The sequence below is a fragment of the Ammospiza caudacuta genome, chromosome 1, assembly GCF_027887145.1.
Source record: "Ammospiza caudacuta isolate bAmmCau1 chromosome 1, bAmmCau1.pri, whole genome shotgun sequence".
NCBI classification, from domain to species: Eukaryota; Metazoa; Chordata; class Aves; order Passeriformes; family Passerellidae; genus Ammospiza; species Ammospiza caudacuta.
This window is the reverse complement of record NC_080593.1, coordinates 1,692,790-1,719,009: the sequence shown is the minus strand read 5'-3', so window position 1 is coordinate 1,719,009 and position 26,220 is coordinate 1,692,790. Positions and strand designations below refer to the sequence as shown.

Genomic DNA, 26,220 nt, shown 5'->3' with positions numbered 1-26,220 from the left:
CAGCAACAGGAGCTGGAAATGCGGCACAAAAAATCCCAGAATGGTTTGGGATGGAAGGGATCTTAAGGATCATCCCATTCCAATCCACTTCTCATGGAAAAAAAGGGCTTGGAGCAACCTGGGATAGTGGGAATTGTCCCTGGGGATGGAGCTGGATGATCCTAAAAAATCCCTTGTACCCCAACCCATTTGGGAATCCCATCCAGCAGCACCTCCAGCTCCTGTTTTCCAGCTGGGTGTTCCCAGCATGTCCCAATGCCCGGGATTGCTCCTCCCAGGGCAGGATTGCGTTAAATCCACGAGGATCCCACCAGCCCATTTGTCCAGGATTTTGAGGCCCCTCTGCAATATCAGCCACTCTTCCCAGAAGATCACGGAATTCCAAATGGTTTGGGTTGGAAGCTTGAAGCTCATCCAGAGCCACCTTCCAGCAGGGAATATTTTCCACGTTTTTAATCCCAAATAATGCCATCCCAAAGCCCAACCCCACAGAATCCATGAAATCCCAGGAAAACAAGGATGGATTTTTCCCGCCGATTCCCAGCCAAGTGAAGACAGGAGAGAAAAATCACAATTCCAAGAGATTTAATTAAGAAGGAATTACAGGTGGAAAATCCTTCTGGCACATGGAATTCAGCCAATGTACAGCTCCAGGATGGGTTTCCCAAGGAATATTCCACGTTTTTTGGGATATGTTGGACTCAACACAACCCACAAAATACGGAGTCGGTGCTAAAACCACACGACAATAAAAAATATGGCACAAAGAACACCCCAAAACCGCTCAAATCCTAAAGATTTCCTTTCGGGAATTCTGGGTTGGACTCACCCCACTCCCAGATCCCATCCCAGCCTCACCAAACACGGATTTGGTGCGAAATTCACTTGGAAATCCATGGAAAAATGAGGTGCAGGATGTTCCTTCTCCTCTCACGGTAAACCAGCAGCGATTTAGGGTTGGGAAACATCAGGAGAAACTCCAGGAGGATTTTATTCCCAGGAAAAAATTGATGGATATGGAATTATCACCAGATTTTCCAATAAAGTGCATGCCAGGAAAAACTTGGAATAAATTTTACTCCAGCCCTAACTAAGCTGAAGAAATACAAACCTTGCAAACAACACCCTCGACACGGTTCGGTGTCTTTTTCTCCCAAAATTAGGCTGGATTCCAAAAAAATGGGAAAAATTCCCACAGGAAAAAAAAAAAAAGGAAAAATTCCCACGGAATCCAAGGATTTGAAGCTTCACTGTTCAAAAATATTGCACTGGAAGTGTCGGGTTTGAAAGCGACACCAAAAATACTTAAATTAAAATAAAAAAAATAATTTAAAAATAAATATTTAACGGCAGCTCCTTGGAGGTAAAAGAGCTGGAGAAGGCAGGGATTGATGAAATGGGAATTTTTCCTACAGAATATCAAAAATTTCCAAGGGGACTCTCTGCTCTCAACAGAGCCAAGTGTAAACTTCAGACTTTAATTGAAAATATTCCCTTTTTTGTTTTAGGAATTCTGGAAAAGCCTTGAAATGTTTCATCACCACTGAGTGCAAATAAATTTAAAAATCAGGATCAGCTCCAAAGGCTTTTAGGGAAAGAACTGGAGAGGGAATTCATGGGCAGGAAAGCAGCAAAATGAAAAAGCACAGTAATTAATTGATGAATTAATTAATGAATTAAGTCAGTTTTGTCACATCCCTTCCTATTTACAGGGTTTGGCAGTGGAGAATCCACAAGTTCTGTTTCATCCTGACTGGAAATTTGGATCTTTCCCCCCAAAAAAGCTTCCAAACCTCATCCAAGATCCAAACCTCATCCAAGGTCCTACCATCATCCAAAATCCAAACACTCTCCCAGATCCAAACCTCATCCAAGATCCCACCATCATGCACAATCCAACCACCATCCAACATGCAAACCTCATCCAAGATCCAAAGGTTATCCAAGATCCAACCATCTAAGATCCAACCGTGGTCCAAAATCCAACCATTATCCACAATCCAACCATCCAAGATCCAAACCTCATCCAAGATTCAACCGTCATCCAAGGTCCAAATGTGATCCAAGGCCCTCATCTAAGATCCAGCCATCCAAGATCCAACCATCATCCAATATCCAAACACTGTCCAAGATCCAACCCTCATCCAAGATCTAAATGTGATCCAAGATCCAAATGTGATCCAAGGTCCAAAAACTGTCCAAGATCCAAACTTCATCCAAGATCCAACCCTCATCTAAGATCCAACCATCCAAGATCCAACCATCATCCAAAATCCAAACACTGTCCAAGATCCAAAACTCGTCCAAAATCCAGCTGCCATCCAAAATCCAAACACTGTCCAAGATCCAAACCTTATCCAAGATCCAAACATTATCCCAGGTCCAACCTTCATCTAAGATCCAATCCAAACCTCATCTAAGATCCAAACCTCATCCAAGGTCCAACCATCCAAGATCCAATCATTATCCAAAATCCAAGCACTGTCCAAGATCCAAACCCCATCCAAAGTCCAGCCATGATCCAAGGTCCAAACACTATCCACGATCCAAACCTTATCCAAGATCCAACCATCCTGCAACATGCAAACCTCATCCAAGATCCAAACATTATCCAAGGTCCAACCTTCATCTAAGATCCAACCATCTAAGATCCAATCATGGTCCAAGATCCAACCATCCAAGATCCAAGCATTATCCAAGATCCAACCACAGTGCAAGATCCAGCCATCCAAGATCCAATCATTATGCAAGATCCAACCATCCTCCAACATGCAAACTTCATCCAAGATCCAAACATCATCCAAGGTCCAACCTTCATCTAAGATCCAACCATCCAAGATCCAACTATGGTCCAGATCCAACAATCATCCAAAATCCAAACACTGTCCAAGGTCCAACTGTGATCCAAGGTTCAAACACTGTCCAAGACCCAAACCTCATCCAAGATCCAACCATCATCCAAGATCCAATTGCATCCAAGATCCAATTGCATCCAAAATCCAAACCTCATCCAAGATCCAACCACCATCCAAGTCCAGGAACCGCTTCAATCCTCTCAGGAGCTCACCCCCAGCAGCGCCATTTTCCAAACCTCACCCCAAACCCTTCCCAAAGCGTCTCTGGAAAATCCAGTCCTGAACATCCCGGCTCCCCCACCCTCCTGCTCCGGCGGAAAGCTACGTCAGCTTCCTCATCCTGCGGTTCTGCCGCTCGATGGTGAGCGTGGCGCGATCCACGGAGCTGCCGATGGAGTCCAGCGCCTCGTCCTGCCGCTCCAGCTCCGCCTCCGTCTCCAGCGCCAGGCCCTTGAGCTTCTTCAGGATCTGCGGAGGGAAACGTGGAGAGCTCGTGGTGAGGGCTCCGGAACAATGGGAAAATTCATGGATGACATCCCAGAATCCCATAATTTGGGGCTTGGGAGCAATGGGATATTCATGGACTGATCTCCCAGAATTTGGGGCTTGGGAGCAATGGGATATTCATGGACTGACACCCAGAATTTGGGGCTTGGGAGCAATGGGATAATTCATGGATTGACATCCCAGAATTTGGGGCTTGGGAGCAATGGGATAATTCATGGATTGACATCCCAGAATTTGGGGCTTGGGAGCAATGGGATAATTCATGGATTGACATCCCAGAATTTGGGGCTTGGGAGCAATGGGATATTCATGGACTGACATCCCAGAATCCCAGAATTTGGGGGCCTGGGAGTAATAAGAAAATTCACGGACTGATATCCCACAATCCAGGAATTTGGGGCTTGGCAGCAATGGGATATTCATGGATGACATCCCAGAATTTGGGGTCTTGGGAGCAATGGGATAATTCATGGACTGATATCCCAGAATCCCAGAATTTGGGTTCTTGGGAGCAATGGGATGTCCATGGACTGACATCCCAGAATTTGGGGCTTGGGAGCAATGGGATAATTCATGGACTGACATCTCAGAATCCCAGAATTTGGGGGATTGGGAGCAATGGGATAATTCATGGACTGACATCCAAAAATTTGGGGGCCTGGGAGTAATAAGAAAATTCATGGACTGACATCTCACAATCCAGGAATTTGAGGGCTTGGGAGCAATGGGATAATTCATGGATTGACATCCCAGAATTTGGGTTCTTGGGAGCAATGGGATATTCATGGATTGACATCCCAGAATTTGGGTTCTTGGGAGCAATGGGATATTCATGGATTGACATCCCAGAATTTGGGGCTTGGGAGCAATGGGATAATTCATGGACTGACATCCCAAAATTTGGGGGCCTGGGAGTAATAAGAAAATTCACGGACTGACATCCCACAATCCAGGAATTTGGGGCTTGGGAGCAATGGGATAATTCATGGACTGACATCCCAGAATTTGGGGCTTGGGAGCAATGGGATATTCATGGACTGATCTCCCAGAATCCCAGAATTTGGGTGGGAAAGGACCTTAAGGATGATCCAGTTCCGAGCAGGGACACCTCCCACCATCCCACGTGGATCCAACCTGGCCTTGGACACTTCAGGGATCCAGGGGCAGCCCCAGATGCTCTGGGAATTCCATCCCAGCCAGGAATTCCCAATTCCCAATATCCCATCTAGCCCTGCCCTCTGGCAGGATATTTTTCCAATTAGAAAGAAATAAAATGAAATCAATTAAAATGAAATAAAATCAAAGAAATGAAGTGTAAAATAAGGAATAAAAATTCAAATAATTAAATTTTAAAAACTAAAATAATTCAAGAATTTAAATAATTAAATAATAAAAATATTTAAATAAATACTAAGTGAATAATAAATGAATTCAAATTAATAAAGATTAAATTAATAAATAATAAATAATCTTTAAATAATTTAACAATTTAATAATTTATAAATGAAAGAAAATAAAAAATGAAAATCAAATAAATACAATTTAAAAGTAATAAAAACAAAAAATTTAAAACAATCCTATTTAAAAAATAAAATAACGTAACACAAATAATATAAGTAAAATAAAAATAAATTACGTTCAAATCAAATAAATTTAAAAATAAATATAATTTAAAAATAATGATTCAAAAAACAGAATAACATAGTGATAAAGCTCTGGAATGGCTGCCCGGGGAGGTGGTGCAGTCCCCATCCCTGGGTGTGTTTAACACAGCCTGGATGTGGCACTGGGTGCCAGGGTTGAGTTCAGGTGCTGGGGCTGGGTTGGACTCGATGATCTTTGAGGTCTCTTCCAACCCAGTGATTCTGTGATTCTGGGAATTCTGTGAATTTGGGGGAATTTTGGGAATTCTCAGGGATGAGGGAGGTGGTGCAGTCCCCATCCCTGGGTGTGTTTAACACAGCCTGGATGTGGCACTGGGTGCCAGGGTTTGGTTGAGCTGTTGGGGCTGGGTCGGACTCGACGGCCTTGAAGGTCTCTCCCAACCTGGTCATTCTGGGAATTAATTCTGGCAAATTCCATCCCCATTCTCACCTGCCGGAGCTCCTTGGCCTCCTCCTGGGACACTTTCTGCAGCTGCACCTGCTCCTTGGCCGGCCCTTCGGGACCCCCCGCGGCCCCCAGGAATCCCGTGGCTGCCAGAGAAATTCCACGTTAGGGAAAAATTCCTGCCTGGAAAGGAGGGGGAGCTTCAGGAGCTGCCAGAGAGTTGGGGAATCCCTGGGAATGCCCAAGGGGAGCGCGGGAGAACGGAACTGCTGCTCGTGGAGTCCTTCAGGATCATTCTGGAATTCTGGGATCAAAGTGCTTGGGCTGTGCTTTGCTCCATGGGAATCTGGGAATGCCCAGGATCCAATTTTTCCCATTAAATTCTGATTTTCTGGGAATATTCAAAGTGTATTCCCTACAATTTCTCTTTATTTTTTGTGGGATCTCAGCACCTCAGGATGGAGATGCAGAGAGGCCGAGACCACCCTTGGGGGGCTCAGGAGTCCTGGAATGTTGCCAGAAGTGTCTGGTGGCAGGGCTTTGATCCGACACGGGAGACGACACCTGTATGAGGACTGGGAAGGTTTCACTGGGTGAATGGTGAAGGGATAAGTTAGTTAAAGTGTAAAACACAGGGTTTAGGATTTTGATACAGGGGGGTCTAAAGAAGTAAGATGGAGGAATTGGGGCGTGTCCTGTCCTTCTTCTTCTTCTTCTTGGCCTCCATCTTCTGTGGTGATGGTGGCACTTTGGGATTGGTTATTACTAAAAGTGCACCGGTTAATAAGGGTAGAAGGTATTGGGGAAAAATGATAAATATTGTAAATGTAATTTTGAGTATAAAGATAAGTGACCGCCCCGGGGGCTCTCAGTGTGCCCATGGCTGACTTGCTGTGCAGACCTCTGTCGGGCTGAAAGAAAATCTTTTAGATAAACAATTAATAAACACCGAGACCGAGACAAGATCAGAAGTCTCTCCTCGTTCTTTGAAGCGCCGGGCTCTTCAAGGCCATCCCTGGGCCTTTCCAGGCCACCTAAACAGCACCGAAAACCTAACAATTTTTCTCCTTTTTTAAAATTTTCTCTTCATTTTTTCTCTTTTGTTTTTTCTTCATTTAATTTTACTTCATTTTATTTATGGTTTGTTATTTTATCTTCACTTTATTTTTATGTTATTTATGTTATTTTAAGTTATTTTCTTTTTTAAATAATTATTTTTTAAATTTAATTTCTTATTTAGGGAGCCTTTTTTATTTATGTTTTGTTATTTTATCTTTATTTATTTTTATGCTATTTAGGTTCTTTTATGTTATTTTATTTTTTAAATAATTATTTTTTTAAATTTTATTTCTTATTTAGGAAGCCTCTGGAAAACAGGATCATTTGGAATGTGAAGATTCATGGGAATTCTCAGCCATTCTTTGGGATAAAATTGGATTAAAACTGTTCTAAAATTTCAATGTTTATCCAAAAAAAACCCACTGGAAAAAAGTGCAAAGCAGGTTAAAAAAATTGAGAAAGTAATAATAATAATAATAATAATAATAATAATAGTTGATGATTATATTGTTGTTGTTATTATCATCACTATTTCAATAATAACAAATTAATTGATAATTAATATTTTAAAAATAAAATTAGCCAGTAAGTATTAAATAAAAATAATTCCCTAAATTCCTTTTCCGCATGGAATGAAGCCAAAGTAGACTTTTTTTGGAATTTCTATAAATTTAGGCATAAACTGAGGGCACGGTTGGTGTAAACAAAAGATCCAGGTGGGTTTGTGGCAGTTTTGAGGGAAAATACAGAATTTCCCCAAAGATTTCCATGCCCTGTAGGGTGATTTATGCCAAAAATCCTTGGATTAATTTCCTATTGGAAAACACACGGGGGGAACAGAAAAAACTATTTTTTTCCCCTCCTGATTTGAGATAAAGGGAAAAAAATAAGAAAAAAAAAAAGGAAAAAAAATCAGTTTTCTATGGAAAAATCCCAAAGGCTCCCACACAGTCCGTGAGCGCCACCTTGTGACAGAATGGGAACGGCGACAAATCCAAGGAAAACACAAAAAAAACCGGAAAAATCAGGATTTCTATCAGCTCCCCTCTGCTTCCCAAAGTTTTCTAAATTAACCAGGGAAGGAGAACAAAATCCAGCTGGAAAACAGCAGGAAAGCCTCTGGAAAAGGGCTGGAGATCCAATTATTTCCTGGAATTCCCTCAGGAACTAGGAATTTTTTGGGATAACAGGAAATTCTAGAGGCCAAAATTTACTTCCTTAAAAATCCAGCAGCTTTTCCAAGCTGGAATATTCCTCAAAACCAGGATATTCCCCTTCCCTGCTGGGATTCCAAGCAGAAATTGGTGGATTTCTGAATTTATCCCAATTTTCCAGTTGTTTTTGGTTCTGGATCCATCTTTTCTTTGCTCTTTTAGGATTAAAAATTAGGGAAAAAAAAGGATTCAGTGATGTTGGAAGAATAAATTCCAAGCTGTTGAAAATTCCAAGGCTGGGCTAAAAAACCCATCCTGGAATTTTAGGATTAATAGTAAAAAATGTCAAATTTCTTGTTGGGAATTTTCGGGCTCCAAAGTTTTCTTAAAATTACTCTAAAATTTCTGGAATTCCCATACCTGGACATGTCTAATATAAAAATCCTGGAGTTAATATGGGAAAATCAGGTTTATCCCATGTTCTAACTCAAGATTCCTGGAAAATTGGGGAAAGGATTTAGGGGAATTAAAGGTTTAATATAAATATTGGATATGGGATATTGGATATTAAATATTGGCTATGGAATACTGGATACTGGAAATTGGATATGGGATATTGGACCTGGGATACTAGATATGGGATATTTTATATGGGATACTGGACATGGGACATTTGATATGGGATATTTTATATGGGATATTGGATATGGGATGTGATATATTAAATATCAGATATGGGATATTAAACATTGACTATGGAATATTGGATATTACACACTGAATATTGGATATTTACTACTGGATATGGGATATTGGCTAATAAATACTGGGTATTAGTGACTGGATATTAATTATTGGGTGTTAGCTATTAAACACTGGATATTGGATATGGGATATTAAACACTGGGTACAGAACGTGGAATATCCATTATTAAATACTGAATACCAGATATGGTATATTTGATATGGGATATTGGACATGGCATACGGGATATCTGATATGGGATATTGGATATTAAATACTGGGTATTAATAATTGGATATTAATTATTGGGTGTTAGCTATTAAACACTGGATATTGGATATGGGATATTAAACACTGGGTACAGAACGTGGAATATCCATTATTAAATACTGAATACCAGATATGGTATATTTGATATGGGATATTGGACATGGCATACGGGATATCTGATATGGGATATTGGATATTAAATACTGGGTATTAATAATTGGATATTAATTATTGGGTGTTAGCTATTAAACACTGGATATTGGATATGGGATATTAAACACTGGGTACAGAACGTGGAATATCCATTATTAAATACTGAATACCAGATATGGTATATTTGATATGGGATATTGGACATGGCATACGGGATATCTGATATGGGATATTGGATATTAAATACTGGGTATTAATAATTGGATATTAATTATTGGGTGTTAGCTATTAAACACTGGATATTGGATATTAAACACTGGGTACAGAACGTGGAATATCCATTATTAAATACTGAATACCAGATATGGTATATTTGATATGGGATATTGGACATGGCATACGGGATATTTGATATGGGATATTGGATATTAAATACTGGGTATTAATACTTGGATATTAATTATTGGGTATTAAATATTGGATATTGGATATGAAATATTGAATATTAAACATTGGCTATAGAACATGGAATATTCATTATTAAATACTGAATACCAGATATGAAATATTGGATATGGGATATTAAATATGGGATACGGAATATTGAATATTGGATGTTGGATATGGGATATTGGATAGTAATTATTGGATATGGGATACGGGATACTGGCTATTGGATATTAATTATTGGGTATTGGATATTAAATACTGGATATTGGATATGGAATACTGGATATGGGATACTGAGTATTGAATATCAGATGTTGGATATGGGATATTGGATATTAAACACTGGATTTGGGATATTAAACACTGGGTATTAGTTATTGAGTATAGGACAGTAATTATTGGGTATTAATTATTGGCTATGGAATATTGGCTATTCCCTTCCAGCTGGGAATTAACTCCAGGAAAAGCAGCAGCAGTGCCAAAGGCTCTGAAGCCACCTGGAGTTTATTCCTGGAATTCATCCTCACCATAGACTCAGGGCCAATTTGCCTCCGGAATATCCTTGGAAAACCTTTGGAGCCTGGAACCCCCTGGCACCTCCAGATGGACATTCCCAAATCCACCTGATATTAAACATTGGATACTGGATATTAAACACTGGATACTGGACATTAATTATTGGGTATTGGATAGCAATTCTTGGGTATTAATTATTAGCTATTGAATATTGGATATTCCCTTCTAGCTGGGAATTAACTCCAGGAAAAGCAGCAGCAATGCCAAAGACTCTGAAGCCACCTGGAGTTTATCCCTTGGATTTACCATGGACTCACTCACCATGACCTCTGGAATATTCCTTGGAAAAAACCTTTGGAGCCTGGAACCCCCTGGCACCCCCAGATGGATGCTCCCAAATCCACTTGATATTAAACACTGGATACTGGATATGGGATACTGGATATTAAACACTGGATATTAGATAAGGGATATTGGATATTAATTATTGAGTATTGGATACTAATTATTGGGTGTTAAACTGGGAATTACCTCCAGGAAAAGCAGCAGCGTCAAAGGCTCTGAAATCACCTGGAGTTTATTCCTTGGGTTTGTCATGGACTCACTCACCACGGCCTCGGGAATACTCCTTGGAAAACCTCTGGAGCCTGGAACCCCCTGGCACCCACCTGCCTGCCAGATGGACGTCCCCAAATCCGCCTGAGGGGACTTCCTGGCTCCGGCAAACCCAAGAGCATCCTCCAAGAACTGGATTTTCTTGCTGAACTGCATCTCCAGGATGGGGATGGCCTCGGGCATGCGCGCGGCCAGGAGCCGGAAGGAGGTGTCGGGTTTGCCGATGAAGCGCTGCCGCACGCTGATCTCGTAGGGAGTGTGCACCCAGATGTCGTCCACGTCCCGCGCCTCGAAGCGGTGCAGGAGCTGGGAATTGCAATCCTGGATCTCCAGGCCCGAGGGGAGCACCGTGAGTTTGCCGGGTTTGGCGCTGGAGTCTGTCCTGTGCGTGATGATCACCGGGATTCGCAGCAGGATTCCCTCCTGGCTTTTGGGATCTGCAGCCGCGGGCGTTTCCTTGGGCTTTGCTTCCACAGGGGATTTCCAGAGTTTGGTGCTGAAGGGCCACCAGGAGGGAGATTCCAGCTCTGTTAGCAGCCTGGAAGAGGGAAGGGAGGATCGGGAGAGGGAAAAGCCCTGGATATTCCAGCAGTTCCAAGAAAATCCCCACAGACACGGGAATTCCTTAATCCCTCCTCAAACGCATCCACAATTTCCCAGGATGCAGGAAATTGAACGTTGGATATTCAATTGAATATTGGATTCCCTTCCAGCTGGGACACCACATTCTCCTCACGATCCACTGGAAAAACTCCCAGAATCCCAGCTGGGAAGGAAGGAAGTGGATTTTTCCAGGCCCATTTCCATGTGTCTGCTCCTCAATATTCCCATTCCTGCCCATCCATCACCACTTCCAAGGCTTTTTCCTGCTCCTTTTTCTTCACCCCCTCAGCCTGATGCCTTTTCCTTTGCTCCACACCCAAATTCCCAGAAAAAACAATAAAAATTCCAGCTTGAGGCTCCAAAATCCAGCAGAAACTTCCCAGAAGTGTCCAGACCCCACCTTCCCATCAGTGTTGGAGCAGCTCCATAAGGAAAACATTCTCAGCAAACAGGGAAGTTAGCCAGGGCTGGAATTGTTCAGATTCAGCTCCTGCTCCAAGGATAAGGAAAATATTCCCCTTTTTTTCAAAGGAGAACTGACAATAATCATCCCTAAAATCCAAGTTAATCCCGTTTTCATTCCCTGTTTTAAATCCATTAAAACCTTGGGATATACTCCTTAAAGTCAATAAAAACTGAGAAGAGCCCTCTGGAATTCCGTGCTGCAGCTCCAAGCTGGGTAATGTTCAGCCACCCTTGAATCTGTGGAATTCCAAGTCCCTTCCCACACTCTGAGTCCTTTCCCACTCCTCTCCTCTCCTCGTGCTCCAGAGCTGCATTCCCCTCACTCCTGCTGGAATTTTATCCACAGGGTTCCAAGATAAGGAAATACTTGGCACAAATATTCCCAGGAGCCCTGGCTGCTCCCACTCCTGACAATTCCTGCTTTGCCTGGGTGTTGGAATATTGGATATTCCAATCCTGCCACAAGCTCACCCAAAATTCCCAATTTTGGCTTCTTTCCCATTCAATCTGAAGTGTTTTAAAGGCTTGTGGATATTCCTAGAAAATCAGGGCAAAGGATTTCCAGGGAAGCTGTGGGGGAAAAGGGAGGGAAGAAAAGAGGGTGGGAAAGGGAAAAAGTGCGGGAGAGGAAAAAAGGGAGGGAAAAAACAGAGGGAAACAAAAATGGTGGGGGAAAATCATGAGGGAAAAATGGCGGGAAGGAAGCAGCACAGCTCAGGATTTCCCAGGAATGGCAGCAGAAACAGGCACTGCAAACCCTGCTCCTATCCCAGTTTTATTCCTGTGGAGCAGGGCACGGGCAGGAGGAAGGAGATTGGGGCACTCCTGAATTCCCAGAGCTGAATTCCCAACACTCCCTGAGCCCACGGGCACAAAGGCTTGGACTGGAAGGGATCCTAAGGGTGATCCCATTCCATGGGCAGGGAATTCCCACTGCCCCAGGGTGCTCCAGCCTGGCCTTGGGCACTGCCAGGGACCCAGGGGCAGCCACAGCTGCTCTGGGAATCCCATCCCAGCCAGGAATTCCCAATTCCCAATCTCCCATCCATCCCTGCCCTCTGGCACTGGGAGCCATTCCCAGTGTCCTGTCCCTCCATCCCTGTCCCCAGTCCCTCTCCTGGAGCCCCTCCAGGCCCTGGAAGTTGCTCTGAGCTCCCCTGGATTTTTCCTTTCTCCAGCTGAGCATTCCCAACTTCCTCAGTCTCTCCTCATGGAGCTGCTCCATCCTTCCAACGAAAAATCCACAGTTTCATTTCCCAAAGCCCTCCCCCAGAAATTCCAGGCCCACCAACCCATTCCCAGCTGTGGGAACGTTCCCATTCCAACCTGTCAGCCACATCCATGTCCCCCTCGATCTTGTGGAGTCCCCTCATGATGTTGTCGAACTGCTCCCCCTGGGCATGCAGCACCTTGGCCGTGTCCTCCAGGCGCTTCTGGGATCCCTCCAACATTCCCGTCAATTCCTTGCCCTTGCTGGACTCCAAGGCCGCTCCCGCTCCCCCCTCCTGGCTGGACACCAGCTGCTCCCTCCAGAAATGCTCCAGGATGTTGAACACCACATTCCTGTTGGGATGCAGGGAGCTGAACCAGTGCTTGGTGCCTTTCTCCAGGACGGTGAGGGAGCTGAAGATTAAATGGGAAGATTCCTTCTTGATCTCGCTGATGCCGGAAAGATGGAAATCCACCAGGAGCTCTCCCGTTTTGTCAGCCGTGAATCTGATGGAAGTGGGAGTCAGGGAGAGCTTCCCAGGGATCCATTGTTTGCTGGTGTCCAGGTAGTAGGAGCAAGGCCAGGAATGGATCCGGATGTCCTCGCTCATCAGCTCGCTCTGCCCGGCCTCCTCTCCCAGGGAAACGCTCTCCAACCCAGCCACAGACACTGAAACCCAAGGGGGAAAAGCAGGAATCCTGAATAAACACACAGGAATTAATCCTGGCTCTTTTCAGCTGGATATCCAAGGAATTTGGGAAGCATTTCTAACCACGGGAATATTCACTCTGGAAAAGCCCATCATGCATTTTCCCAAGAATTCCATTCACATCCTGGAATATTCCCATTCCTCTTACCTTGGTTTACCACAGACCAACAGGCACTGAGGAAAATCCCAGATATCCCAAAATACAAGATTTCCTCTGGAAAGGGCTGTCAACATCACTGGTCACCCCATGTTCCCAATAATTCTATCGATATTCTGGAATATTCTCATTCCCAGCTCATCCTCAGCTGTACAGACCAACAAGTACTTAGGGAAATCCAGGACATCCCAAAATTCCAGATTTCCTCTGGAAAGAGCTTTCAACATCACTGGTCACCCCATTTTCCCAATAATTCTATCTGTATTCTGGAATATTCCCATTTCCAGCTCATCCTCAGCTTCCCACTGACCAACAGGCACTGAGGAAAATCCCAGATATCCCAAAATTCCAGATTTCCTCTGGAAAAGCCCATCAGCATCACCAGCCATGCATTCTCAAAAGAATTCCATTCATATCCTGGAAAATTCCCATCCAAGCTCATCCTCAGCTTCCCATTGATCAAGAGGCACCGAGGAAAATCCCAAATATCCCAAAATTCAAGATTTCCTCTGGAAAGGGCTGTCAACACCACTGACCACTTCATGTTCCCAATAATTCTATCGATATTCTGGAATATTCTCATTCCCAGCTCATCCTCAGCTTCCCACAGACCAACAAGTACTTAGGGAAATCCAGGACACCCCAAAATTCCAGATTTCCTCTGGAAAAGGCCATTAACATCACTGGCCATGCATTTTCCCAAGAATTCCATTCATATCCTGGAATATTCCCACTCCTATCTCATCTCGGCTTCCCACAGATCAACAGGCACAGAGGAAAACCCAGGACATCCCAAAATTCCAGATTTCATCTGGAAAAGCCCATCAGCATCGCTGGCCATACGCTCTCCCAAGAATTCCACTCAAACCCTGGAATATTCCCATTCCTCTCTCATCTCAGCTTCCCACAGACCAACAGGCACTGAGGAAAATCCCAGATACCCCAAAATTCCAATTTCCTCAGGAAAAGCCCATCAACATCACTGGCCGTGCATTTCCCCAAGAATTCCATTCATATCCTGGAATATTCCCATTCCCATCTTATCTCGGCTTCCCACACAACATGCACTGAGGAAAATCCAGGATATTCAGAAATTCCAGCTCATCCACATTTATAAATCCCAGCTCTTTCCTCTTCCCCTCTGGCATCTCAACATCCAGGCATGTTAAACACAATGCAGGAATTCTCCAGGAATTGTCAGTATTCCTCAGGAACTGTCAATATTCCTCAGGAATTCCCAGTATTCTCCACAAATTCCCAGTATTCCCCAGGATTTGTCAATAGTCCCCAGGAAATCCCAGTATTCTCCAGAAAATCCCAGTATTCTCTGGGATTTGTCAATATTCTCCAGGAAATCCCAATATTCTCCATGAATTCCCAGTATTCACCAGGAAATCCCAATATTCCCCACAAATTCCCACTATTCTCTGCTTATTCCCAGTATACTCCACAAATTCCCAGTATTCCCCGGGATTTGTCAATATTCTCCAGGAAATCCCAACATTCTCCAGGAAATCCCAACATTCTCCAGGAAATCCCAACATTCTCCAGGAAATCCCAATATTCTCCAGGAAATCTCAACATTCTCCATGAATTCCCAGTAGTTTCCAGGAATTCTCAATATTCCCCAGCAATTCCCACTACTCTTTGCAAATTTCCCAGTATTCCATAGGAAATCCCAGTATTCTCAAGGATTTGTCAATATTCTCCAGGAAATGTCGGTATTCCCCAGCAATTCCCAGTAATTCCCAGTACTCCCCAGGAAATCCCAATATTCTCCAGGAATTCCCAGTACTGCCTGTGAATTTCCCTCAGTGTTTTTTTTTCCCCTCCAACTTTTCACCAAGGAAAAAATTCCGAAGGAAAATTCAACCAAGGCTGTTCCCAACATGAAAATTCCTTAAGATACAATGGATTTATTCAATTATTTATTCAATAATAAATTAAAAGAAGCTTTTCCTGAGCCTTAGCCCAAGTTTCTTATCTGGATTTGCATCCATGGAATTTTCAGGGAGGAATTTTCTCCCTCAGGTTTTCCAAGTTTTCAACAGGGAATAAATTCCAAAGGAAAATTCAACTGAGGCTGTTCCCAAAATGAAAATTCCTTAAAATATAATGGATTTATTCAATAATAAATTAAAAGAAGCTCTTCCTGATTCTTATCCCAAGTTTCTTACCTGGATTTGGATCCATGGAATTGTCAGGGAGGAATTCTTCCCCTCAGGGACGAATTTTCTCCCTCAGGATTTTCTTCCCAAGTTTTCACCAAGGGGAAAAAAAATCCAAAGGAAAATACAACTGAGGCTGTTCCCAAAATAAAAATTCCTTTAAAAAAGGAATATAAATCAAGGATTTCTATCTAATTATAAATTAAAATAAGCTCTTCCTGAGCCTTAGCCCAAGTTTCTTATCTGGATATGGATCTGTGGAATTCTCAGGAAATTTTTCCCAAGTTTTCACCAGGGAAAAAATTCCAAAGGAAAATTCAACTGAGGCTACACCCAAAATGAAAATTCCTTTAAAAAATCAAGGATTTCTATCTAATTATAAATTAAAATAAGCTCTTCCTGATTCTTATCCCAAGTTTCTTATCTGGATTTGCATCCATGGAATTTTCAGGGAAAAAAAATTTTCTCCCTCAGATTTTCCAAGTTTTCAACAGGGAATAAATTCCAAAGGAAAATTCAACTGAGGCTGTTCCCAAAATGAAAATTCCTTAAAATATAAAGGATTTATTCAATAATAAATTAAAATAAGCTCTTCCTGATTCTTATCCCAAGTTTCTTACCTGGATTTGGATCCATGGAATTGTCAGGGAGGAATTCTTCCCCTCAGGGAGGAATTTTCTCCCTCAGGATTTTTTTCCCAAGTTTTCACCAAGGGAAAAAAAATCCAAAGAAAAATACAACTGAGGCTGTTCCCAAAATAAAAATTCCTTTAAAAAAGGAATATAAATCAAGGATTTCTATCTAATTATAAATTAAAATAGGCTCTTCCTGAGCCTCATCCCAAGTTTCTTACCTGGATTTGGATCTGTGGAATTCTCAGGAATTTTCTCCCAAGTTTTCACCAGGGAAAAAATTTCCAAAGGAAAATTCAACTGAGGCTACACCCAAAATGAAAATTCCTTAAAATATAAAGGATTTATTCAATAATAAATTAAAATAAGCTCTTCCTGATTCTTATCCCAAGTTTCTTACCTGGATTTGTATCCATGGAATTGTCAGGGAGGAATTCTTCCCCTCAGGGAGGAATTTTCTCCCTCAGGATTTTCTTCCCAAGTTTTCACCAAGGGGAAAAAAAATCCAAAGGAAAATACAACTGAGGCTGTTCCCAAAATAAAAATTCCTTTAAAAAAGGAATATAAATCAAGGATTTCTATCTACTTATAAATTAAAATAGGCTCTTCCTGAGCCTCATCCCAAGTTTCTTACCTGGATATGGATCTGTGGAATTCTCAGGAATTTTCACCCAAGTTTTCACCAAGGAAAAATTTCCAAAGGAAAATTCAACTGAGGCTGTTCCCAGAATGAAAACTCCTTTAAAAAAATCAAGGATTTCTATCTAATTATAAATTAAAAGAAGTTTTTCCTGAGCATTATCCCAAGTTACTTATCCAGATTTGAATCCATGGAATTTTCAGGGAAAAAAAATTTCCCTCAGTGTTTTTTGTTTCCCTTCCAAATTTTCACCAAGGGAAAAATTCCAAAGGAAAATTCAACCAAGGCTGTTCCCAAAACAGGGATCTAAATCCCTTTTTTTTATTCCAAGGAAAAATCCAGCTGAGAATTCAATCCTTTTTCTTTTCCCCAAGAAATAATACAATTGGGAATTAAACCCTTTTTTTTTCTTTTTCCCAAGGAAAAATCCAGTTGGGAATGAAATCCTTTTTTTCCAAGGAAAAATCCAATTGAGAATTCAATCCCTTTTTTTCTCCCCAAGAAAAAATCCAATTGGGAATTAAACCCTTTTTTTTTTCCTTTTTCCCAAGGAAAAATCCAGTTGGAAAATAAATTATTTTTTTTTAATTCCAAGGAAAAATCCAGTTGAGAATTAAATCCTTCTTTTATTCCAAGGAAAAATCCAGTTGGGAACGAAATCCTTTTTATTTTTTTCCCCAAGGAAAAATCCAGCTGGGATTTAAATCCTTTTTTTTTTTTTTTTTTTTTTCAGTTAAAAATCCAGTGAGGAATAAAATATTTTCTTCTTTTCCAAGGAAAAATCCAGTTGGGAATTAAATCCTTCTTTTCCCAAAGAAAATTTCAGTTGGGAATGAAAGCCTTTGTTTTATTCCAAGGAAAAATCCAGTTGGGAATAAAATCCTTTTTTTAATCCAAGAAATAAAAAGAGTTTCATTCCCAATTGGATTTTTTTTTCCCAAGGAAAATCCAGTTGGGAATGAAATCCTTTTTTCTTTTCCAAGGAAAAATCTGGTTGGGAATGAAATCCTTTTTATTTCTCCAATTAAATTATATTTCCATTAGCAACAGATCTGGAGAATTCTTCTCTCTCTCCGCGAAGAAATTTAAATTTCCAATTTAAAGACAAAAGGATTTTTTCCCCAACATAAAACACAGGAAATGGTCGGAATTCTTGGAAAACCAAGGGGCAGAATTATCCTGGAATTCAGGATGGGAATCAGGGAATTATTTGGGAAGGGATCTTAAAGATGATCCAGTTCCAGCTGCCATGGGAACACCTTCCACTGTCCTAAACATTCCACAAGAAATTCCATTTTTTCCCAAAACATTCCCTCACAACTTCTTCCCAGATCAGATCTGGACTCTCCCATTATCCACACTCTTTTTTTAGGGAATAATTGGATTTTTGGCCACATCTGCCCCCAAATCCTGGAATTCCATCCACAGCAAGGCCTGGATCAGCACCAAGGAAATGAGGATTTAACATCTGGCAGCTAATCCATGGAAAAACTGGGACTGGTGAAAAAATAAAACAAACAAAAAAATCAAATTGCTTCTGAATTCTTTATAAATTCAGGAATAGGCTTGAAAATTTTGGAATGCCACAATCCTTCATCCAGGAGACTCCTGAGGGATTCCACAAGAAATTCCTTCAACTTCTTCCCAAAATATTCCCTCACAACTTGTTCCCAGATCTGTCTTTCCTTGTGGGGCCTCTCCCATTCTCTCTTTTTCTAAAGAAATAATCTGATTTTTGGCCATATCTGCACCAAAATCCTGGAATTTCATCCACAGGAACCCCTGGGATTCATAACAGGGAGATGTGGATTTGATATCCATGGAAAGGTCAGGATTGGCAGAAAAATAAAACAAAAAAAATCAAATTGCTCCTGAATTCTTTGTAAATTCAGGAATAGGTCTGCAAACTTGGGAATGCCACAATCCTTCATCCAGGAGACTCCTGAGGGATTCCACAAGAAATTCCTTCAGCTTCTTCCCAAAATATTCCCTCACAACTTGTTCCCAGATCTGTCTTTCCCTGTGGAGACTCTCCCATTATTTTTAGGATATAATCAGATTTTTTTGCCACAAAATCCTGAAATTCCATCCGCAGCAAGGCCCGGATCAGCAGCAGGGAGATATGGATTTGACATCTATGAAAAGGTCAGGATTGGCAGAAAAATAAAACATAAAAACCCCAAGTTGCTTCTGAATTCTTTGTAAAATCAGGAATAGGTCTGGAAACTTGGGAATTCACAATCCTTCATCCAGGAGACTCCTGAGGGATTCCACAAGAAACTCCTTCAGCTTCTTCCAAAATGTTCCCTCACAACTTGTTCCCAGATCTGTCTTTTCCTATTATCCACACTTTTTTTAGAAAATAATTGGATTTTTGGCCATATCTGCCTCCAAATCCTGGCATTCCACACCCAGCAAGGCCTGGAGCACAGCAGGGAGATGAGGATTTGGGATCCATGAAAAGGTCAGGATTGGCAGAAAAATAAAAACTAAAAACCCAAATTGCTTCTGAATTCTTTGTGAAATCAGGAATAGGTCTGGAAACTTGGGAATGTCACAGGTTTGGAAATGGGAATGTCACAATCCTTCATCCAGGAGACTCCTGAGGGATTCCACAAGAAACTCCTTCAGCTTCTTCCAAAATGTTCCCTCACAACTTGTTCCCAGATCTGTCTTTTCCTGTTATCCACACTTTTTTTAGGAAATAATTGAATTTTTGGCCACATCTGCCCCCAGCTCCTGGCATTCCACACCCAGCAAGGCCTGGAGCACAGCAGGGAGATGAGGATTTGGGATCCAGCAGTGCCACGGGGACTCTGCAGGAATTCCTTCCCTGAGCATCACCCAGTGGTTATTTCCATAAAAAGGAGCTGATTCACCTTTGCTGAGATCACCCAATTAACCAGGAGCGTTACTCATTAATTAATTAGGGGGAGGAGCTGGCACCACCCCGGGGCGATGTTGCCATCAACATTTCATTCCCAGGCTTTTTTTTGGGAATGATGGCCAGAAAATTCCTGTACATTTTATTGGTTATTTTTATTCTCTCATTCTGAACAGCTAAGTATTCCACAGGGTGGTTTAATCCCAGCTCTAAATCCGGGAAATGCTGAGCTTCAAACTCCTGAGAGCCACAAGCAGTAAATGAATTTATAAATCATATCCGGTCACTCTTTTTATAATTGAGAGCCAATTCCAGGATTAATAAATCCACAAATTCCAAATTTAGGATTTTCCAAGCCGTGAAGTATCCAGGCCTGACCTCACTCCTTCATTCCCAAGCCTCACTTCTGTTTCCTCACCCCAAGCTGGAATTCCTCCCTCCTGCCAAGGATTCCCATCCCATTCCCAGGAATTTTCCTCTTCCCCACCCCAAAGGAGCAGAGAATTCCAAAGGTTTGGGTTGGGAGGGACCTCAGGGATGATCCCATTAATGGATCCTCCACCATCCCAGGTGGATCCAAGCTGACCTTGGACATTTCCACCCCGTGGAATTCTCAGCATGATGAGGGTTTGTTCCATCCAAAGGGGATCACCTGCAATGGCCACACCATTGTTTTCCTGTGGTTCAGTAACTGAGGCATCTCAAAACTTTCATTCCAATCTCACTTACAGTTTCCATATTCTCAAAATCTCTTCCCAGACAATCATGTTGATAATTTTCCTGTTTCGTGCTCCCCAGCAGATCTAAACCTGGGAAATGCTGAGCTTCAAACTCCTGAGAGCCACAAGCAGTAAATGAATTTATAAATCATATCCAGTCACTCTTCCTCTTTTTATAATTGAGACTCAATTCCAGGATTAATAAATCCACAAATTCCAAATTTAGGATTTTCCAAGCCATGAAGTATCCAGGCCTGACCTCACTCCTTCATTCCCAAGCCTCACTTCTGTTTCCTCACCCCAGGTTGGAATTCCTCCCTCCTGCCAAGGATTCCCATCCCATTCCCAGGAATTTTCCTCTTCCCCACCCCAATGGAGCAGAGAATTCCAAAGGTTTGGGTTGGGAGGGACCTCAGGGATGATCCCATTAATGGACCCTCCACCATCCCAGGTGGATCCAAGCTGACCTTGGACACTCCCACCCTGTGCAGTTCTCAGCAGAGGGTTGGTTCCATCACAAGGGGATCACCTGCAATGGCCACACCATTGATTTCCTGCTGTTCAGTAACTGAGGCATCTCAAACCTTGATTTCATTTCAATCTCACTCACAGTTTCCATATTCTCAAAATCTTTTGCCAGGCAGTCACATGAGGGAATTTTCCCAATATCCAACCAAAACCTCCCTCTGCTCCTGTCCCTGTTCCCGGGGAGCAGAGCCAGAGCCCAAAAGTTGCCCTGATCCTCCTTTTCCTCAGGGTGAGCATTCCCAGCTCCCTCAGGACTCCCAGCCCAGCGTTATCTGCTGGGGAGCACGAAACAGCAAAATTATCAATGTGATTGTCTGGGAAGAGATGTTGAGAATATGGAAACTATAAGTGAGATTGAAATGAAAGTTTTGAGATGCCTCAGTTACTGAACCACAGGAAATCAATGGTGTGGCCACTGAAGGTGATCCCCTTTGGATGGAACAAACCCTCATCATGCTGAGAATTCCACGGGGTGGAAGTGTCCAAGGTCAGCTTGGATCCACCTGGGATGGTGGAGGGTCCATTAATGGGATCATCCTTGAGGTCCCTCCCAACCCAAACCTTTGGAATTCTCTGCTCCGTTGGGGTGGGGAAGAGGAAAATTCCTGGGAATGGGATGGGAGGAATTCCAGCTTGGGGTGAGGAAACAGAAGTGAGGCTTGGGAATGAAGGAGTGAGGTCAGGCCTGGATACTTCACGGCTTGGAAAATCCTAAATTTGGAATTTGTGGATTTATTAATCCTGGAATTGAGTCTCAATTATAAAAAGAGTGACTGGATATGATTTATAAATTCATTTACTGCTTGTGGCTCTCAGGAGTTTGAAGCTCAGCATTTCCCAGGTTTAGATCTGCTGGGGAGCACGAAACAGGAAAATTATCAACGTGATTGTCTGGGAAAAGATGTTGAGAATATGGAAACTGTAAGTGAGATTGGAATGAAAGCTTTGAGATCCCTCAGTTACTGAACAACTGGCAAACAACGATGTGGCCATTGAAGGTGATCCCCTTTGGATGGAACAACACCCTCTGCTTGCAGACAGCTCCAAGGGGCAGAGCAGACCCTACAGCCTGGCAGAAGGGCCCAAAGAGGAGTTTGTAGGGTTTGAAATGTAACAGTGTGGTAATGTAGGAATGTGTCACAGACATGTTTTATGAAAAATTCATTCCTTAGGATTTTTCCTCCTGAGAAGCTGAGAAGCCTCAGGAGCAAAATGTAAACATTGATTATCTGCTGCTGTGGGATGCAACAGGTGCATCTGGGATTGGTCTCAGGTGGTTGTTTCTGATTAATGGCCAATCACAGTCAGCTGGCTCGGACAGAGAGAGCCACAAACCTTTGTTATCATTCTTTGCTATTCTATTCTTAACCAGCCTTCTGATGAAATCTTTCTTCTATTCTTTTAGTATAGTTTTAATGTAATATATATCATAAAATAATAAATCAGCCTTCTGAAACATGGAGTCAGATCCTCATCTCTTCCCTCATCCTCAGACCCCTGTGAGCACCATCACACAAGAACCTCTTGCACCTGGCTCAGCTTTTCTCTGTTTATTATTTTGCCTTTATTAAACCTTTTTGTTTCCAACACTGCAACAGAAGCCATCCTGATTTTCATGCCTCCAAAGGTAGCTGAGCTACCTTGGGTGTGTTATAGACCTCCTGGAGCTCATTAGACCTGGCTCAAAGAAAATACCTTAACACAGTAATGTAATGATTCTTCCAGGCTGTATGTAAATGCTGTAGGATTTATAGCTTGTATTAGATTGGTGAGAATTAGAATATTCAACACAGAAGATTTATTGTATTGTAATAGAAATATCCCTCTCTCATCCTCTTTTACTCTCTCTCTCTCATCCTCTCTCCCCCTCTCTTCTCTCAGTCCTGCTCTGAGCTGTGGGTGGCAGCTCCCAGCAGGGCCCTGCACCCAGGCCCTGTGCAATGAACCCCAAATCCCAGCAGAGCCCTGCACCCAGGCCCTTTGCAATAAACCCCAAATCCCAGCAGGGCCCTGCACCCAGGCCCTTTGCAATAAACCCCAAATCCCAGCAGGGCCCTGCACCCAGGCCCTGTGCAATGAACCCCAAATCCCAGCAGGGCCCTGCACCCAGGCCCTGTGCAATAAACCCCAAATCCCAGCAGGGCCCTGCACCCAGGCCCTGTGCAATAAACCCCAAATCCCAGCAGGGCCCTGCACCCAGGCCCTTTGCAATAAACCCCAAATCCCAGCAGGGCCCTGCACCCAGGCCCTGTGCAATAAACCCCAAATCCCAGCAGGGCCCTGCACCCAGGCCCTGTGCAATAAACCCCAAATCCCAGCAGGGCCCTGCACCCAGGCCCTGTGCAATAAACCCCAAATCCCAGCGGGGCCCTGCACCCAGGCCCTGTGCAATAAACCCCAAATTCCAAGACTGAGCTCCAGAGATCTCCTGTCTCTGTCCATCCCCGCTGTCCTACCCCCCCCTTCACTCCTACAGTTACCCGGGAATTTACTGATCTCCCCCAGTCCCCTCACCCAGCTCCCTTCCCTGTCCATCAATTCCCCCTCCAAATCCAGGCTCCTCTCGAGCCTTCCCTCGGTGCCAGCTCGGCCCAGGATCCACCTCACGGAGCCTCCCCAGCCCCATCCCGAGCCCCTCCATTCCCGGCCCCCTCTCCAAGTCCCGGCTCGGAGCCGCCGTCGCTCCCCGGTTCCCGGCATGGAACCGCCCCAGCCCCGTTCGAGCCCACGCCAAGCCCTGACACAAAACCTGCCCCAAGTCCCCACACAAAAACTGCCCCAAGTCCCCACACAAAAACTGCCCCAGTGCCGGTTTGAGCGCGCCCCAAGCCCCGACACCAAACCCGCCCCAAGCCCCCACACAAAACCCGCCCCAGCCCCGGTTTGAGCGCGCCCCAAATCTCCACACAAAATCCGCCAGGCCCGGTCCAACACACCGAGCACGGATCTGAGCCCCCCCCAGCCCCAAACTCCACCTCGAGCCCTTCCCACTCCGTTCGGAGCCCCTCCCGCCACGTCCAGGCTCCCCGGTCCCGGTCCGAGACCACACCGACCATGGATCAGAGTTTCCCCCCAGACCCCAACTTCTGACGCCTCGGTCCCATTTCCAGCCCCAAGCTCCACCTCGAGTCTCCCCGGGCCCATCCGGAGCCCCCCAAGCCCAAATTTGTGACGCCTCGGCCCCATTTCCAATCCCAAACTCCACCTCCAGCCCCTCCCGCCGCGTTTCGAGTCCCTCCAGGCCCAGCCGGACACTCCCGGTCCCGGTCCGAGACCGCACCGAGCATGGATCGGACCCCCCCCAGCCCCAAGCTCCACCTCGAGCTTCTCCCGCCGCATTTCGAGTCCCTCCAGCCCCATCCAGACATTCCCGGTCCAAAACCACGCGACTACGGAGTGGAGCCCCCCTCCCCAGGCTGTGACTCCCCCAGCCCCATTTTCAATCCGTCTCCATCTCCAGCCCCTCCGGGCGCATTTCGAGTCTCCCCAGGCCCAGCCGGACATCGTCAGTCCGACACCACCGCGGCCACGGATGAGAGCCCCCAGTCCCTGTCCGGAGCCCTCCCAAGCCTCAATTTGGGACCCCCCCACCCCATTTCCAACCCCAAACTCCATCTCGAGCTTCTCCCGCCCCATCCAGATCCCCCACTCACGGTCCGGCACCACCGCGCCCACGCTTCGGAGCCCCAATAAGCCCAAATTTGGGAGCGCCCAGCCCCATTTCCACCTCAAACTCCACCTCCACCCCCTCCCGCTTCACTTCGAGCTCCTTCAGCCGCATCCGGATCCCCCCGGCCCCCTCATTCCCTGTCCGGAGCCCTCCCAAGCCCCAGTTTGTGACCCCCCAGCCCCATTTCCAACCCCCATTCCCAAGCTCCACCTCGAGCTCCTCCCGCCCCACTTCGAGCCTTCCCGGCCGCGGTCCGAGACAACACCGACCATGGATCAGAGTCCCCCAAGCCCTCAATTTTTGTCGTCCCAGCCCCATTTTCAACGCCAAACTCCACCTCGACCCCTCCCGCGCCATTTCCAGTCCCTCCAGCCCCATCCGGAACCCCCCGGTCCGAGACCACCGCGGTCATGAATCGGAACCCCGCACTCCCTGTGCGGAGCTCCCCTAAGCCCAAATTTGTGACCCCCCAGCCCCATTTCCAACCCCCATTCCCAAGCTCCACCTCGACCCCTCCCGTCCCATTTGGAGCCCCTCTGGCGCCATTTCCAATCCCTTCAGCCCCATCCAGACCTCCCTGTCCCGGTCCGGCACCACCGCGGCCATGGATCGAAGCCCCCCCAAGCCTCAATTTGTGTCCCCCCAGCCCCATTTCCAGCCCCAAGCTCCACGTCCAGCCCCCCCAGCCCCATCCGGACCTCCCTGTCCCCGTCCGACACCACCGCGGCCACGGATCGGAGCCCCGCATTCCCTGTCCGGAGCCCCCCCCAAGCCCCAACTGTGACCCCCAAGCCCCATTCCCAATCTCTAACCCCACCACCAGCCCCTCCGGCGCCATTTTCAGTCCCTCCAGCCCCATCCGGACCCCCCGGTCCCAGTCTGACACCACCGCGGCCATGGATCACAGCCCCCCCCATTCCCTGTCCGGAGCCCCCCCAAGCCTCAATTTGTGACCCCCCAGCCCCATTTCCAGCCCCAAGCTCCACGTCCAGCCCCTCTCGCCCCATTTGGAGCCCCCCGGGCCCGTCCGAGCCCCCCGGCTCCCCACGCACCTCCCTCAGTGCGGCACCGGCCCCGCTCCGCGCCTGCGCCTTCCGCGCGCTCTCATTGGCTGAGCCCCGCGCATCTGAGCGTTCCTATTGGCTGAGCCCCGCGCCGGTGCGCTCCGCTTTTCACCTCCCCCCCGGACCCCACCCGCCCGACGCAGAGGTTCCGGCGGCGCCCGCCATAGGCTTTCATTGTCGCTGCCGACGCCGCCATTCGCGCCGCGGGGCTGCCCCGAGGGGAGCGGGGGTGAGTGTGGCTCCCCTCGGGGTACTCCCGGTTCCTGCGGGCAGCGACGGTGCGGGCTGGACGGGAGGGCGAGGCGGGGATGGCGTGTGCTACGCCCTGTGGTGTCCGGGTCCTCCCCCCAACTCTGGGGATGGCCGTGGGGGGAATTCCCTCATGGACGTTCCCTAAT

The 26,220-nt window shown here is 45.2% G+C and overlaps 1 protein-coding gene across 1 annotated transcript; it reads right to left on the bottom strand.

Annotated features, from left to right (window-relative positions):
- Positions 1-611: 611 nt before the first annotated feature.
- SNAP47 (synaptosome associated protein 47) lies at positions 612-25,830 on the bottom strand. The gene is made up of 5 exons (XM_058806563.1): positions 25,811-25,830; positions 12,768-13,320; positions 10,427-10,911; positions 5,457-5,557; positions 612-3,323 (listed from the first exon to the last, which is right to left on the bottom strand). Exons 2-5 carry the CDS (start codon positions 13,259-13,261, stop codon positions 3,177-3,179), a joined length of 1,227 nt encoding a protein of 408 aa, XP_058662546.1. The 5' UTR covers positions 13,262-13,320; positions 25,811-25,830; the 3' UTR covers positions 612-3,176.
- Positions 25,831-26,220: the final 390 nt, after the last annotated feature.

What these genes read in the sequence shown, in the direction of transcription:
- SNAP47 (XM_058806563.1), bottom strand. Translation starts at nt 13,261, where the DNA reads ATGAGCGAGGACATCCGGATCCATTCCTGGCCTTGCTCCTACTACCTG. An exon ending in GACATGGATGTGGCTGACAG is followed by an intron (nt 10,912 to 12,767) that starts GTTGGAATGGGA and finishes TCCCTCTTCCAG; the next exon opens with GCTGCTAACAGAGCTGGAAT. An exon ending in AGGCCAAGGAGCTCCGGCAG is followed by an intron (nt 3,324 to 5,456) that starts GTGAGAATGGGG and finishes TTCCCTCCGCAG; the next exon opens with ATCCTGAAGAAGCTCAAGGG.